General features: G+C 43.1%; 1 protein-coding gene across 2 annotated transcripts in view; it reads left to right on the forward strand.

Moving 5' to 3' along the window:
- PPARGC1A (PPARG coactivator 1 alpha) overlaps nt 1-17,860 on the forward strand; it is a 655,697-nt gene that overhangs the window by 190,859 nt on the left and 446,978 nt on the right. For both annotated transcript variants that reach the window (XM_080640301.1, XM_080640304.1), the window contains exon 2: nt 5,537-5,601. In XM_080640301.1, the coding sequence (XP_080496427.1) occupies nt 5,584-5,601 (18 nt within the window). In that variant the 5' untranslated portion in view covers nt 5,537-5,583. The remainder of the gene's footprint in view (nt 1-5,536; nt 5,602-17,860) is intronic.

Here is a 17,860-nt window from a genome sequence, read left to right on the forward strand (position 1 = left end):
ATACCTTTCGCATGTCAATAATTGGAAATCACGCATGTGATGTGCATATATATCCATATCCACACCTATTCATCCAACCATCCATATATCTACCTCCATCTCCATCTCTACATCATCCACATCCATATATCTATATATCTATATATCCATATATCTATATATCTATATCTATATCTATATCTATATCTATATCTATATCTATATCTATATCTATATCTATATCTAATCATCTATATCTATCTGTTCTGGCTTCCCCAGAATCCATTCCAGGGCTGGGAACAGTAGTAGGAGCTTGGTGACAAATGTGCATTGGCATTAAATGGAGAAATCTGCTCTATGAAGTATGAGTTTATGCCCTTATTATACACTCTAGCCTCCTCTGCTTTGTTTCTCTTCATAGCATTTATCTCCACTGGACATATAGTTACTTGTTTATTTGTTTTACATTTACTTGTGTATTTGCTTACATGGTGTCTCCCCACACTTGGAGGTGAACTTTTTTGGGGGAAAGTCCTTCAAGTCATTTATTCACTACTGTGAACCTAGAGTAGGTGCTCAGTAAATATTTGGTGAAAGAATAAATGTTCAAAACAAGTTTTTATCATTACTTCTCCTTCCCCCAAACTCCTCAAATTGCTTTCTTTATTCATCAACTTCTCTATCAGGAGTAGTTGAAATCTACTTAGGGCTGTACATAGAGGAAGTCTACATTCTTAGCTACTCCAGTGTAGCAGCTACTGAAGGGCCCTAGGTTAATGGGCATGGGCTGTCTGCAAGGCAGAAGCAGCAAGGCGGTCGAGTGCACAGGAAGGCGTGTGGTCACAGGGACGCGTGCGCAGTCCCCACGTCATGCTTTCTGTATGGCCCATCACTGTCACAGCACAAATCTCTTCAGCAGAAACCCTGAGTTTTCTTCTAAAAAGTGCAGATAGCAGCTCTGCTTCCCATCCACTAAAACCACACCCTGCTGGGCTTCTTAACCTGGGATGGAAAAGTATTTCAATATAATTAATCTCCTTTGCAATCCTTTAAAAGCCATTCTTCTTGGAAGGGGGTCCACAGATTTCATCAGACAGCCAAAGGGATCTGGAAAAGATAAGGACCCCTGAGCAGCCTGGACTAATATAGGCTGGGAGCAATATTTTACTTGGTGCTTAGGTAAGGCAAAGGGTTGAAAAATGGGCTTCCTTTAATCTTTGAAGTAAAAAAAAAAATTGTGCGTTCAGCATTTGCCCATTCTCTCTTCTCCCCTCCACTTGTGGGTGGGTATAGTCAGAATCACACACACACACACACACACACACACTTCACTCCTTTATGGCAGAAGTGATTCTGATATCCTGAGGTTTAGGAAGGCAGGTGACTCGTTGTTTCCAAGGCAGGGGGTCCTGGCCACCTCCACTCTGTAAAGGCATGGGAAATGATCTCAGGACTGGTGCGGAATACAGAGAGCAGTTGAAAGGCATCCTGCCAAAAATGTTTGCCGACCCAATGGTAGTGATTTAAGCCTGCCCAGCCTTGATTGAATTACCTCAGTCCCAGAAGCACTTTCATCTCAACTGCTGCTCCTTGGGGTGGGGAGGGCATGGGGAGGAGAAGTGATGATTGAGATGTGGGTGTTGTGGAGGATCCAGAGGCTGGAGCCTCCCAGCTGTGGGGCTGGAGGTGGGATTGGTGAAGTGAGGGGTTCTTACGTATGGGTCTGTTGATTACTTCCCTTTAACCTGGAGTCTGGTGTATGCGATTTTTATCCGAACAGGTTTTAGCACTCACAGCCTGGTGGAGGCAGGGTGTGTCTCAGGCTGATTACATTTGGGGAATAAATGTAAGCTTTAAGTAGTGATACACTTTCGTAATGGGCGTGTGTTGGTGGAAAGGTGAAGGGGAAAAAAGGCTGGATTCTTAAGAAGCAAGGAACCGTTTAATAGCCAGAGACAGCAAATTAGGAGAAAGGAATGGAATAGAGCATGAATGAAATAGAATAACCAGAAAAATACCACCCAAATAAAAGTTGTTTACCCAAACACATACTCGCATCTAACAATAAAGTAGTTGAAAAAATTTAAAACACCTCCTTGGAACACATTTATTTTCATAAGCCACATAGAATAAAGGAAATTATAATAGGCTATGATTAATTACATACAAAGTAACAAAATGGGGATAAACCATCATTTCTGCCTTTTGGGGCTCACAGTCCATATATAAGGGAAGGCGTCCTGTAATTAGAGGTGGACACCTTGGTCATGAGAGAGACCAGATGACCAAAAGGGTTGGGAGGGGAGCTGAGGACTGAGCGGCTGTGGTCAGGAGAAGTCCAGGCTTGGAAGGTGGAGCCATTTACTCTCTCTCTCTCTCTCTCTCTCTCTCTCTCTCTCTCTCTCTCTCTCTCTCTCTCATTCTCTTTTTAATATATTTTTATTGGTTTCAGAGAGAAAGGGAGAGGGAGAGAGAGATAGAAACATCAATGATGAGAAAGAATCATTGATGGGCTGCCTCCTGCACGCCCTGCACTGGGGATCAAGCCTGCAACCTGGGCATGTGCCCTGACTGGGAATCGAACCGTGACCTCCCGATTCATAGGTTGACAGGTTGACATTCAATCACTGAGCCACACTGGCCAGGCTGGAGCCATTTACTCTTCAGGCTGAGAGAGAAGAGTCCAGGGCAGGGTTTAAGACTGTGGTCCTAGGGAGGTAAAGAGATTTGCCTGGCATTGGTATTTCAGATGGATGCAGAGAAGAAGGCTAGGAAATGGGAGGCAGGGAGAGTGACAGTGGAAACATTTATTACTCAGGGTAAAAAAAAATGGGGGAGGGGTGTGCTGGTTTCTGGAATGATATTTACGAAAACCAGGTCAGGAAAACTTACAAGGAGGCAAGTGTAGAGCTCATTGGAATAGGAATGTCCCTGTCTTTCTATGTGCTCGGGAGGGTGGGGGGTGGGGGGGATGTTTGAACCCATGGGGATGCAAGTAAGTGGCAAAAGTTATTGGGGAAGTGTCAAGGTGGAAATTCATAGCTATTATTTTCGTGGCCTCTAGCTACAAGAGCTAACAGGTGAAGGTAGTCTAGAGACCCAAAGTGGGGAAAAAATGACATTTTAACATTTTTGTCAGGTAGGCAATTTAAAAATAAACTTGAATTTAATATATACCATTAATGCTAGAGGTTGTGTTATAACGATGCAAAAATGCCTTCTTTTTCAATAGCTGTTAAAAAAGAAAGTATGTTGAAGGGGGCTGGGATTCATATATAGAAGAGCCATATACGGTACGGCTGGGACAGCCACCCTACACAGCTATTGAAAACATACCAAGCATCTGCCCTCCAGAAATAACACTTTAACCTATGTCAGGGACTCACCATTATCCTAATATCTGCTCTTGGATTCTGTCCAGTCCCATTAGCGATTCCCATGTTGATTGCTCTGTTATTCGCCAATGTTAATTGCTTCTAAATCCCGTTGGATGTTCAGATGCTTGGGGAAAAAAATTCCAACTGGCGAAGTTGTGAGTTTTATTAATGTGCAAGTAAACAAGAAATCTGACTCGAGATTCCAGTGAAGTGGCTGTGATTCAGGATGTCATAGACAGCGGATATGGCATCTTTCTTGGCATGTCTGTCGTGTGTTGGTGGTGAGATCATAGGGGGAGGGGGAGGGTTTCAGTGATATTGGTGGCATTGGTTCAAAATGAGCATGTTTGTAGATATTATTAGATAACCAAACCCTTCCCTCTTGGATTCCTACTTGCTTAATAGGGAAGAACCTGGCTACCTTTGACATAGTGCTAAGCTTAGACATAGTGCTATTAAGTCAGAAGATGTAGACATATGAGTATAATTTGGCCCACCAGCTATACATTGATCTTCATAATTTCTGAACCAGAAGAAACCTTGGAAATAAGCTTCTGAAGCTTCCTTATTTTTCCACTGGAAACAAAAGCCCTGGAGGATGAAGAGGTCAAAGCCTCAGAGAAACTCGCAGTAGAACTGGGTGGAGAGAGAAGAGAGTGAGGTTGCCTGACTCTTGGCCCAGTGCTCCAGCAATCAAGAGAAGGGAAAAGAATAAAAACTGGTGTTTATTGTGTTTTCAGGAACATTTCATTTCAGTGAGTGTTGGTGGAGACCTTCTAACCACCATGGGTGGAAAAATTTATGATGATCTAGTATGGAATTTCATTTATTTGTAATTATAACGGTATCCCGGTGAGAATAAAAGGAGATGCAAGAATAGGGCAGAGCACCCATTATAGCATTGTGATTAATTCATTCAACCATTATTTATGGAGTGCCTTGACCCTGGGATTCAGTAGTGAACAAACTGTTTTTCCTCTTATGGAGCTTATGTCCTAGTTAGGGGGAGGCGCACATAGGAGAGTAAGTTAAGAGAGGGAACAAGTAATGGTAGATTGTGGTGAGTCTGATGAAGAAAAAGGAAGGGCAGCAGGGGACAGAGTGTGATGAGCTATTTTAGGTGAGTGCTCAGGGGAGACCTCACTGAAGAGGCTTATGAGCAGAGATCATGGAAATATCTACAGAAATATAGTCCCAAGAAAAGGGGACAATTGGAAGGACAAAGTTCATGAGGTGGGACTGTGCCTGGGGATTTGTGGATGAGCCAAGAGTCAGTGTGAGAAGATAGTGGGGGATCATGACCCTCAAATCATGGGCTTTGGGAAGGCTCTGGGTGATACATTTTTAAGAAGACCCATCCATTTGCATTTCTGTAATCCCAAGTAGTATGGCTCATAAACAGAGCCCAAAGTCATCTTTTTGGAGAATATTTTCCGAAGGTGCCATCCTCCTGGGATTGGTGTCTATGCCTCACCAGGAGTGTCCAGAAACCATCAGATCTTTCTGGGGAGTTTTATATCAGAGTGGTTTTCACTGTACTCACATCCTTGAAACATACGTTGATCAAGTATACATAGTAAGAACCCAGCAAATACAGATTATTTGGTCAATGCATGAGTAAATAAATGGCCTGAGAGTGGTAGAAAGGATGGTTGTCCTAGAAAGAGTTGTTAAAAATATACCCTTCTAAAAATGTTGTTAGCAAGATTGTTTCTGAAGCTTTCTGACTTCCTTGGAATAATTTTTAAAGACATGTCCATATGCTGACATGTGAACATAAGTATATAACAAACTGAACAGTAGTAACGTTATTTTCAGGCCAAATTTTTTCTCCATGTTAAAACTGGATATGGGGAGTATTCCAGTCTTTTCTCTGGTATTAAAGGAATATTGGAGTCTGGGATCATTCAACTAATGGGTTACTTTCAGCACTGTCTTTACTCTGAGTAAAATGTGTTCAATATGTTGAGATCATGGTGAAACTCGCATGGGAAATATCAGTCCCCAAGGAAAAGGTGGGTGAGTAAGTTGTACTGTGATGGGGAAAATGAAAGTGCAATTCTTGTCCTCCTGTAACTGAATTCTCTCGCTATAATGGACCAGTAATTTATTTGTCTATTGCATTTCAATATCCCCAGCTGTGAAGTGGGGGTAACACAAACTTACCCTCTGCCTTTCAGGTTTTTTGCGAAAATCAGTGAACTAATATTGGTAGAATTGGAGCCCCATGGATGAAGGGTACTTTGTAAGTATAACACATTATTGTCATATTCTGTTCTGTTACTGCAAAGTGCAAATATCAGATGTCTGTTCTTGCCATATTAGGAAATCACTAACACTGAGTTTCATAGCCAAATATCAATAATCTGATTTCTTTTGAGGAATTTAATATTTCTGAAGTCTCTAATGGTCCATCAATATGTTGGATGTAGAAAAGCCTGACCCACTCAATAGTCAGTCAATGTTTACTAGATAATTTAGAAGAATACACGTCTGCATGTTGTGTAAAAATGTTGATATGATCCCTGGATATGAATGCAGGTATTTTTATTTCTCTTCCCCCACCTCTCTGTCCCCCTTTTTGACTTGCATTTAACTCTGTGTTTTGAACAGTGGTTTGTGTCTTAAAGAAATGGTTGGTTTCAGGGAGAGATTGAATGTTCCACTGAGGTCAGCAATGTTTTGTTAATGATGAAACTAAATGAGACATTCCTTAGGCAAGTTGCTAAGTATTGTGTTTCCAGACTGGATAAAGGAGGAGGCCAACTAGAATGATGAGCTAAATGTGGATCACCCCTCCCTGACCATGTTACCGCCCAGGTGGCTTGGGAGTGGCCTCCTGTCCATGGAATGGCCAAGGGCTGCAAGCCACAAAACTGGAGAGCAGGCAGAAACTGCAATCCCAAAGTGATTTTCCCTGCTGAGTGTTACATCTTTTAGTTTGCTAGGTCAACCAATGCCCTGGCATTGTGTGGACAACAGTAGACTGGCTGGTGACATGCCCAGTTCTTAACACGTGGTACTTTTTTGGAAAAGGTGGTTGCACCCTTTAAGAACTCCTGACATAGAGAAATACAAAAAGTATTGTCATTGTATTGAAGCCCATTTTTGTGAGTCACCCTGAGATTCATGGGCCTTAGGGTCTTATGTCTGGAAGGGTATACATGCCTCATCTAGTGCTATTTCTACTACAATTTGAGGATTCCTCTGCTGGGTGCCCAAGAACCTCCAGAGCAGGGGTGGGGAACATCCGGTCCACGGGCCGTATAAGGTCTGGCCCTACCAAGACCAACCATAGATGGGACTAGGAATTCAATAGGCCTAGGAGCTTTTTTTCGTAGCAACATACATTTATATTAAGTGAGTTATATTAATCAAATGAAGTTGTAAATATCCAAATGGCCTTTAGCAGAATGAAGGTTCCCCACGCCTGCTCTAGAGGCAGATTGACTACCTCAAGAGGCAACTCTTTGTTGTTACTCAAGTTGAACCCAAATCCACCCTCTCTGTATCGTCTACCCTTGGGCCCTAATTTTATTATCCATCCCTACAAAGAACAAGTTTTCCTCCTCCGAAGCGACATCCTTTCAAGTGTTCAGGGCTCTTATTGGGTCCCCCTTAGAGTGGTATCTGTTAGCTTCAACAACTGGAGCTTGTGTGCCCTGACTCCAACTCTACCCTCTGGGAAGGTTCTCATTTGTCTGTATCTTTCTTAGCAAGCTGCCCTGAGACTCTGCCTCCTCCAGGCCCCATTCTGCATCTCAGAGTCAAGAGATCTAATCAAAGGTATGGAAGAGAATGACCTCGAAGAGACCATCTGGAGTCACGTGCGCCCATGGATTGGTTTGAGTAACGAGACAGCAAAGCCCACATCCTTCTGCGAGGTGCAGATGATTGACAGGGAGAAAGTTGTTTTGGTTAATAATACAAACTGCTTGCCTCCCGGAGACACAGCAGCAGCTTACTAATTCGTTAGAAGTGAATTAAGGTTGTTTACCGATGTTTTAAAGTAACTGTCAGAGTGAAGAAAAAAAAAAAAAGAGTTGGTACTAGAGGAGACCACTCTCCCACTTCAGAGTTGCTGTTTATTTTAAGCCATGTGCATAAATAATATATTGAGATACGAAGGGTGATTTGAAGCCTTAGAACACGGAGCCTCCTGTTTACTAACTGTCATTGGGCTGAAGAGCATTTAAAAGGCACCGAACCTTTGTGTCTGTGAATACGAGGCATGAAATTAACTTTCCTTTCATAGTTAGCGGAAATCATGATGAAGGCAGTCTTGTTAATGTGTCTGCTGCCGATCTGGGTCTCTCGCTATGCAAGACAAGCCTTGGCGATAGGATGCTCCCCGTGTCTCCATCGAAACAGACCGCTGCCACCCAACCCCCAACTCCCAAAACAAGGATTGTCTGGGTCACTGAGTCAGTTTGACTAGACTCGGTTCCAGGGGTTCTAGTCCTCACCTCCAGTAGCCCTTTCTGAATATCTCTTTTCTCACCTGTTGAATGAAGGTAATAGCATCTGCTTCCACTCCTTTACTTGAAGATGGTGAGACCCTAATGGGGTCATCGTTGTGAAATGGCTTTGAAAGGTATCAGGTGTCATATCTGGATAGGAAAAGGCTGTGTTTTAGGTGACTTACCTGTGCTAACTCATTTCCTCTGCCTGACAGCCCTCTGGGATAGGTACTGTGATTGTCCTGATTTTGTCACTGCAAAAACTGAAGCACAGGGAAGTGAGGGGACTTCTCCATCATCTCAGAGATGACAAGGCAGATTGGGATTCAAATGCCAGGCAGTTGGAGTCCAGAGTTTGTGTTCTTAACTGCTACTTATTTGGGAGAATGGATTTGTGTTCACCTCATTGAAAATGTAATTTATACAACTGCTTTTTTATTTATATTTACATTATATTTATATGAATGTCAAAAGAGGAAAGAACCTCAAGTGATTAATGCAAACAAAAATGGTGGGAATTTGCAGCTTGTGTTCCTACATACACTTGTGCCTCTTAGTCATGCTGAAGGAAATGAAACATCATCACGAATAGCCTGGACCCATTTTAGCTTGAGAAAAAGCAGGTATGGCTTTTCTGTGAGTGATTATCAGCAAGGAGGCATCCTATTGGCTGGAGATGTAGCCGACCCTATGGAGTAATTAAGTTTTATGTGTAAAGAGCCAGGCGATTCTTAGATGAAAAGCCGTAAGTGAAAAAAAAAAAAGATCTATTACTCGTAATGGTTTCAGAAACAGGGAATTTGATTCACTTTTTGTCCCTGTAAACTTGAAAGTGTGGTAGCCTATTTTGGAGTATGGAGAGACTGTTAGAGAATGAATAGAAAATGTATGGAATGTTTAATTTTGCATGATTACATTTCATATTTGCCGAGGTAACTGTGGCAAACAGAAGTGCGCAATAATATCACGGCATATCTATTTTAGATGTTTTGATGAATACTCTGGGTTTTACAGTCTGATACATGAACCCTTTGGGATAAGTCCTTATTATGCAAATGAACAAGAATGGATTTGTGTTCGCCTCGTTGAGAATATGTAATTTATATAACTGCTTTTTTATTTATATTTACATTATATTTATTTGAATTTCAAAAGAGGAAAGAGCCTCAAGTGATTAATGAAAACAAAAATGGTAGGAATTTGCAGCTATTCCCTCCTGAAATACGTTCAGTCTGGAGGGAGGTCATACTCAAAAGTTAGAGTGGCAAGCCTGGGGCCTGATTTGCTTTGGATTTCTGAATGAAGCAGTTCAGAAATAGGATCATTTTCATAATCCCAGAAAAGTGGACGGACTCATAAGAAGTAAGCAGCTGAGGGGAAGAATAAATTCTGCAGCTCCTAATGGCCCAAATCTCAGCGATGGCTGCTGTGCCCTAGCACTTGTTCATACAATCAGATAATTGCATAATTAAACACACGATGGAATGCCAGTAATCCGGAGCTTAGTTTTCTCATCACAATATGCAACTTGCTGGTGTTGGAAATCATCTCGGCCTTTTATGGAGGGAGGCCGGCTCATTCTTTCACCTCACATCCTCTGCGGCTCTGCTGGCGGGTCTGAGCCACTTCCCCTCAGTTATTTTTAGTTGGTTATATTTAGACAAGGTGCAGTTAGGCAGGAAGTCCCCCCAAGTCTGCCCTGCCTGCCCAGGCTGTGAGAGGTGAGGATCATTTTGCTAAAAAGTGTCCCTGTGCCTTCTTGATCTTTCTAGGTAATAATGGGCGCAAGGCAAGCTGTAGAGGAGTGCTGTTTGAAGTGGGTTGTACCTCTTTTTGTGTTTTTTTTTTTTTTTTTTTTTTTAAATTCTCACCCAAGGATATTTTTTCCATTGATTTTTAGAGAGAGTGGAAGAGAGGGAGGGGGACCCAGAGAGAGAAACATCGGTGTGAGAGAGACATGTTGACTGGTTGCTTTCCACAGTCTCCCCGACCAGGGCCCGGGATAAGCCTGCAACCAAGGTAGGTGCTCTTGACAGGAATCAAACTCAGGATCCTTCAGTGCGCAGGTCAATGCTCTAGCCGCTGAGCCAAACCAGCTAGGGTTGGGGGGTACCTCTTTGGGTCCTAATTCTGAGCTTGCTCAGTGGAGTGCCTGAGAGGACAGACTCTAGAGCTGGGCTCCTGAGGGCAAACCCTGGTGTGGCCTCTTCCACGCTGGGCGACCTGGGAAAGAAACTCACTCTCCCTCGGTTGCTTGTGTGTAAAAGGAGAATCTTAGTGTTGCTGGAAGGCTAGACTAAGTTCATGTATGGAAAGAGCTCGGAAAATACCTCAGGCAGGCTGTAAGCACCCAGTAAATGCTAGCTAGTAGTATTAGGCAGGGAGTTTCATATCCATCTGAATGTGGCAAATCTTTGAGGAAGAAAAATAAGTAGATTTATGGTTTCACCCTTTCAAGAAAAATTTATTGATCACTTTATCTGCCACCATTTGGGGTGTCAAAAAATAAAGATGAATAATAGCTCTTCCCTGCCCTGGGAATTGAATTGGGAAAATAGACATGTCAACAGATGATGATGATGATGATATAAATAATAGCATTAAAACAAAGTCTGCCAGATAGTAAGATAATTTACTTTAGCAGGACCTGGTCTGTCACAGTGACCCCAGCATGTAACATGTAGACAAATAAATGGATGACAGAAATTTGGTCTAAGATTAGTTTGTCTGGAGTCAAATGGTTTATCAGCACAGAGTAGGTTCCTAGTTGAGTAGTCACTTAGCACATGGCTGGGACTCAGTATATGTTTGAAGACTGAGTCAATGAATGCATGGGTAAAATTGATTCTAAGCTTCTTCTCTTTTGAATTACTACCGTGAGTTTCAGAAAGCAGTGAGTTTGCTAATGTTGAGTATTCGGTCTGGCTCTAGGGTGAGGCGAGTGAGATGATTAAGGTGCGAAGTTGACGGAGGCGCTCCCTCTCAGGGTCCTACCCATGCCTCCTAAAATTTTGCACCTTAGAGCCTCACTTTCCTCTCCCTCGTCCAGGCCCTGTGGAATATCCTGGTCCTACCTGTGTGACTCTGCTTCAGCTGGATGTTGGTTCGAAGAACATTTCCTCCAAATTTTATTTTGAAAAATTTCAAAGATACAGAAAAGTTGAAAGAATAGTACACGAAGCTGTTCTTATGAATGGTCAATGTTTGGCCACGTTGACGCTATCTCCCTCTACAGACATGGCTTTGAACCTTGTCCTAATGCACCGGAGAAATCATGAGCCCACGCGGCATCCTCCCGGCTCTAGTGCACATCCTGTAAAATATACTTTCTAAACCCTGCAGCCCCAAATGATAAATTTTAGAAGAGAAAGCCACAAAGAGCATTAAGAGAAGTTTGCTTAAATATTTTTTTCAACTTTAAAAACTGCTTCTGGAAACATATTGGTAGGCTATTAATATACTGAAATATTTAGAACATGGCCAATGTAAGATGCCTAAAGTTTGAAAGGTTAGAAAGGTTTTCTTGCACTGACATTCTCTTTTACAAAGGAGAGACTTTTTTTTTAAACGCAAATTATCTTGATCATTATTTTTCTGAGAGCCTTTCAAAAGTAGACAGTAGGCCAATAATTAATACAATGACATTATCATTTTCCCTGTTAAGACTGTTCACTGTAAGAGGGAACTTTGCAACTATAACATAGGGGCTATTTATACATTTGATGATATGCTCCCAGATAATAAGAAATACACACTCGACTTCAGACTACACAAATTCATGAAAAAAACCCTTCTCTGATAAACTTGAATGTTTATAAAAAATGAAGTGTCTGTCACTATAAAAGTATGGCCAGGGCCAGCTGATGTGGCTCAGTGGTTGAGCATCGACCCATGAACCAAAAGGTCACTGGTTCGATTCCCAGTCAGGGCACATGCCCGGGTTGTGGGCTCGATTCACAGCAGGGGGTGTGCAGGAGGCTGCCAATCAAAGATTCTCTCTCATCATTGATGTTTCTATCTCTCCCTCCCTCTCTCTAAAATCAATAAAAAACATATTAAAATAAAGTGTGGCCAGATCTGCCAGAAGGTTGTGTGATTGGAGTCAGGGGAGGGGCCTCAGAGGCACCATAGGTGGTGAGGGCCTTAGGGAAGGCAGGACGGCCAGCTCTTGGGAAACCAGGCCACTCATTCCATTGGCGGGTCTCGGGTATTATGTGCTTCACTTTGTCATTTGCTGAAGAATCAGTTTCCAGGAATGTGTTTTGAAGCTGAAAAGAAAGAGTTTGGAACCCACCGAACCAGCACTGGTGGCTGGAAGAAGGAATCGGAACGGCTCATGCAGCAGTGTGGGTTGGCCGTGAGAAATGATAGCTGACAGGTTGCAGGGTGGGAGAGGTCAGCAGAACCACGAAAAGCAGCTGCAAGAACTGAAATGCAGTCCTGTCTGGGAGCACTCAGCAGGTCCAAATGCCCATACAGAGCCTAAGGTGACGATTCTGCAAGGGGGTGACTCCGGTCTTTAACCCAGAGATTCTGATTCAATAGGTCCAGAGAGGGGCCCCAAGAGTCTGATTTTTTGAGTCACCCCGTACCACACAGGCAAAAACTATCCTAAAATCATGTTTGTGTCTTAGAACATGACAGTATTTGGTGTTGATAAAGATGACTGGAGTTATTACAAAAATGTTTAATTCAGTCCCCTGTAATGCAACCCTTTTTCAAATATAGGGACATTTTAGAATGATTTTCTTGCACAATGCTTAAAATAGAAAAAAATTATCCTGAGGAATAGAAGGAAACAGGCCAACAGATAAAGCATGATATTATGAGGTAGAATTTACTAAGTCTGATGGGAGGGAAAGAAAGCTATGTCTGGGTGGATGCCATGATGATTCTTGGAAGGACTTCATGGTGGGGCCTCGTGGCTTAACGTGATCTGTCTAGGCTGTGGAGTCAGATGGACTTGGGTTTGAATCCTGACTCTCCTACATAGTAGTTATAGGACCTTAGGAAAATTACAGGTAAATTAAAGATTGAAAATAAAAGCTAAATGAGATGATATACTCAAAGTACTGAGCACAGAACCTACAAAATAATAGATGTTTAACAAGCCGTTGTAATTATTATTATATCTATTTAACACTGACCTTAAATAGGTAGGCATCAAGAGGGTAGGAATGAGAGTGTGTTGTCCATTGGTTTGTTTTGGGGTTTTGGAAGAGGGGAAAGAGGGAGCACTAGAGTACCCCCAAGAAGGCGAATAGCGTAAGCAAATCTTGAGGTAAGAGATGGTATATCCTTTTGTGCCTTCAGTGTTCCCAATAGTGTTGCTCATGTAGAAGGTTCTAGATGATACAAATATTATACAAATGTTAACTAGTTTAATCCTCATTGTGACTGTGTGACATAGGTATTATTATTTAACAGATCATGAGGCCAAGGCACAGAGAGGTTAAGTAACTTGCCCAAGATCACACAGCTGGTAGTAGTAGAGCCAGGGTTTAAAATCAGGCGGCCTCTTACTTCTAACCACTTATGCTATGCTATTTTAATAATAATGACTTATATTAATGTGTATTAGGAAAATCTAGCACAGGAAAAGCCATGGTTTTGTAGATAGGGTTGCCTGGAACAATGGTAAAACTTAAAGAAGTAACTTGATTTAAAGGAGTCACATAAAAAGAATGATAGCAGGGGTGACAGCTAATAACAGGAAAATCCCCAGATGATTCTGGCCTGGGAAATTCTGGGGCGAGGAAAGATTAAAGCTACCCCAGGGGACTGTTGCCTCCCAAATCATTGTTGTGTAAAATAACAATAAAACCTTCAAGTTCTGGGGAAGAAGCAAGTGGTCGACCCTAGGGTGAAAAGCTAGGGGAAGGGAAGGCCATGCTAAGTTCACTCCCATTCCGCGCCCCCTCCCCCCACAGTTCCACTGGGGAGGGGAAAAATATCCCCCTGGGCCCTGAAAGTCTGTGGAGGAGCCTGACTGAGATCTGGGCTACTTTGCAGTTCTTCAGTTTCTCCTCCTCCTCTCCCTCCGCCCCTTCCCCTTCCTCTGCCTTCTCTCTCCTTCCACCCCTCCGCCTTCTCCTTCTTTTTATTGTGCGGAGGACAGGTTTTCAAGAGGTCAGGCCCCAAGGATGCCAATGCTTAATGCAACCCAATGGGAAAAAGAGTTTTGATACTTGACATGGCGTTTTAATTTGCCTTTAGCTTTCCAGGATAGTGCTCGTGTCTCTCCTCTGGCTGTTTAGGTAATCCTAAACTAATCCAGGCGCAGGCTTTTTTATATTTGCCGCAGATTTACCTTCCTAACAACTGTTTGAGGCCAGTATTAAAACGAGTTTGTATTCCCTGGGCAGATGAGCACAGGAGTTAGTCTACAAGTTGCAGGAAATCAGAGTGTACCCGGCCACCCTTGGGCAAGGAATTTGGGGATAATTCTAGTCTTCCAAACCTGGGGGTGGGATGCCTGGGCTGCTGACCTAGAGATAACGGTGCTCTGCACACAGTTCTGTGCATTTCCTCTGCATTACCCCGAGGACTAGCATCATCCTTTGTTCTTATTCCCACCATTTAGTACTGGACATGTGCTATGCATTCAATACAGAAACTTTTGCCCGTTGGTTCAGGAGTGATATCCGTAATTCAGTATTTCTTGCTTCAGATTGTTTGAGCACTTACTATGTGATAGGCATTGTGCCAGGGGCTCCCACACTATTCTCACAGCAGCCCTCTTCACCTGTCCACAATGGGGAAACGCGGGCTCAGGGAGGTTAAAAGAGTCAACCAAGACCACACATGTGGCTCTGCACACAACATTCAAACCCAGATATCCCAATTTTCAGGTTCAGATTTCTATTTTCTTTATGCTACTTTCCCGGGCCTTGCAAACAGTGAGTGGGTTTCCCCACCCCCAATTAAACTGGAATTTCCTCACACCCATCTCCCAGGATCTCCATCAACCTCACATAGAAGGAAAGCGCCCCCCCCCCCCGCCCCCCAATCAATAAAGACTCTGTCTTCCTGGCAGGAGACCCTGAGTATCACCAAATGCCACTGCCCACAGCGAATCTGGGAGCAGAAGCTGCCATGGGAGCAGGCTGTGTGAGAAAGGACCTCAGGATCAGCCCTGCACACGAGTCCCCCAGGGCTGCCTCACAGAATAACATAGTTGTCCTGGTGACGAGGCAACTGACTTGGTTAAGCCTTGTGGTTTTAGATTGTTTTTGGAGAGTGAGTAACTATGATTTTTACTTGTCACTGGCTAAAAGGGGGGGATAAAAAGTAAGAGTGAGACTTTGTAGCTGTTTTTCTTCCCTGTATGTTCATAGTGGTTATTTATGTCGGGGAAGTTTCTGTTGGGCTTCAGTTCAGGGTACAGAGCCGGCAGGGTGGCGGCTGCCCTCCGTGCTGACATCTGACAGGCTGCAGGCCAGGCAGGATGGATTTCTGGTACCTAGGTAGATGGCGCTGAGGGCCAGGTGTTGGGATTGTACTGTATTATGAAATGGATTTATTGATCGAAATCTAAAAGTGGCCCGTTGCCTGTCAATATCAGATCTGTATCAATAGGTTTGATGAATTGGGGTCCCGGACCCTTTGTTTTGTTTGCTTTATCAACTCCACTTGGCAGGAACAATAAAAGACTCCAGGTGGTGCATTGCGCATGGCTTATTGCACTCGTCCTGTGTGCTGCTGACCTAAGGGCCCACAACACTGCCTATTCTGTAACCACTCCCAAGTGCACTGCTGTGCCCGACATCCTCCCGCGAGTTAAACATCCCCCCACAATGCTGTGTTTCAATATCAGCTTCGTGCATTAACCTTGAGACGCTGTGCCCATGCGGTAGGTAGCATCTTCATTTTCCAGATGAAGGAATTAAGACACTGTGAGGTTAAATGAGCTGCCCAAGGCCACACGGTAAATCTCTCATGCAGCTGGGATCCAGGCAGAGGTGTCATGGTTCCTGGGTGAGGGTACAATACTTTCCTTCTCTGCAGTTGCAAAGTAAAAGGATTTGAATGTGCAGAAAGCTTGCGATAATATACGTTCTCTCCAGATGTGGTCAGGCTGTCATCTGATATCTGAGTCTTTTGGGGAAGAAATCATCCCTGAATGGGAAGCAGAGGGTTCACAATGTGGTTTATTTGGTCTTTGCAGCCATGGACGAAGGTGTGGACTTCTGTATCTCATGGGATGCTCACTCCCATAGGATGGTTCTTGTCATGCCGCAGGACTCTTTTGGGAGGCAGTTACCTATCCAGTCAGGTGTTAGATGATATAGGGGGTCAGAGAAACAGAAGACACAGTGCTCCCCACTGAAGGGCTTCCATTTCAGTTGGTGGGAATGGTTGAATGAATGCAAGAGATCTTTGGTAAGTGATCGAGGCCCTGTGGCTCCATTTATCAGACCACAACCACAACCGGTAACAACGAATGATTGTGCTGTGCTAAGAAGACACTTGGCACACACTCATTCAGCCAGCCTGGCCACGGCCTGGAACAAGGTTAACAAAGGTGTCTGGAGTTGGCCATCCCTGTGTGTGCCATGTGGGGCTCAGGGATAATTCTGAAGATAGAGCCCATCTCCTTGGCATGCATTATGCCACTTTTTACTTCTGAACCTCTTCTGGAACTCTGAATTAAGCCACTTGACTCTGCCATCATAGTGATGATGAGCTGGAATAGAAAACCAAAGAGATAACTTACTGGCAAAATAGAGCAAAACCTTTAAGAACTAGAATGCTTAGGAGGTAAACTGAGTTTTATCAAGTAAAATTACCACCCTCCCCCCCATCTTTTTGGTTGAAAATTCATTTTATAGTGAAAAAATATATCATGGAAATAGGCTTATAGCTCTGTTTTCATGCCTTTTTCTCCTTGCTGAGCCTCAGGGATATCATTCTGAAGACCAGAATATTTTTGTAGGTTGAAGGGATGTAGGGCATTAACCAACTTATAATCTTTAGCACCGATTTTTTTAAAAAAATATATTTTTATTCGTTTCAGAGAAGAAGGGAGGGTGAGAGATAGAAACATCAGTGATGAGAGAGAATCATTAATTAGCTGCCTTCTGCATGCCCCACACTAGGGATCTAGCTCACAACCCGGGCATGTGCCCTGATGGGGAATTGAACCGTGACCTGGTTCATAGGTCGATGCTCAATCACTGAGTCATGCCGGCCAAGCATAGCACCAGATTTTTGACATCATTTTATTTTAAATGCAGTGGGTTAACAAGTACATTGCCCACAATCTCAGTCTCATTTGCTTCCCCTGTGCCCTGGAAGATTGTCTATTAGTATGTTTTTGCTTTCTTTCCTTTATCCCTTCAATCCGTATTCCCCAAGACTCAAAGAAGAATGCCAGTTTCACCTGAACGTATTGTTAAACACGCAGATCCCCCAGAGATTCAGATCCAGTTGGTTTTGAATGGCATCTAGCAATCTCCATTTCTACTAAGCACCCCATCTTTTCTAACAAGCACTCTAACAAGCTTATTAGGATCTTTCTTTCTTTCTAGCAAGCCGTGTTCTGAGGCCCACACTTTGAGAAACTGTTAGAGGCCGAGGAACTGCCTCCTGGGGAGGTGCCACGTGGAGTGTGAGACGGGATATGTGTTCGAGGTAAAAGTCCCTCTTCCGCAAGGTGGTTTCATGAATGATTTGGTGATGGCTTTTAGTCAATGGCCAACTATACGTACATCTTACCCCAGACTGAAGTTTACAAACATTTGTTGAACACATTCTCTTGGGATCCCAGGATCTGAATGAGACAGTATACTATTGATCGCCAGGAAATATATTTATTATGGGAGCGGTTTTGCATAGTAGGGAGAGTTTATTTTATGCAAAGAATATATTATTTGATTGTTGTTATCAGATTGTAAGAAGTCTATGAAAAAAGAAACAATAACACCAGGAAATTATTACATTAGAGTTGTTCATCCAGCCATTTGTATACCATATAAGTAAGCACTCTTCAAAATCTTTTGTTACTCTGTTGAATAGAGAAATTATTCACAGAAAACATTTTCA

This window comes from Plecotus auritus (assembly GCF_963455305.1).
Source record: "Plecotus auritus genome assembly, chromosome: 1".
NCBI lineage: Eukaryota > Metazoa > Chordata > Mammalia > Chiroptera > Vespertilionidae > Plecotus > Plecotus auritus.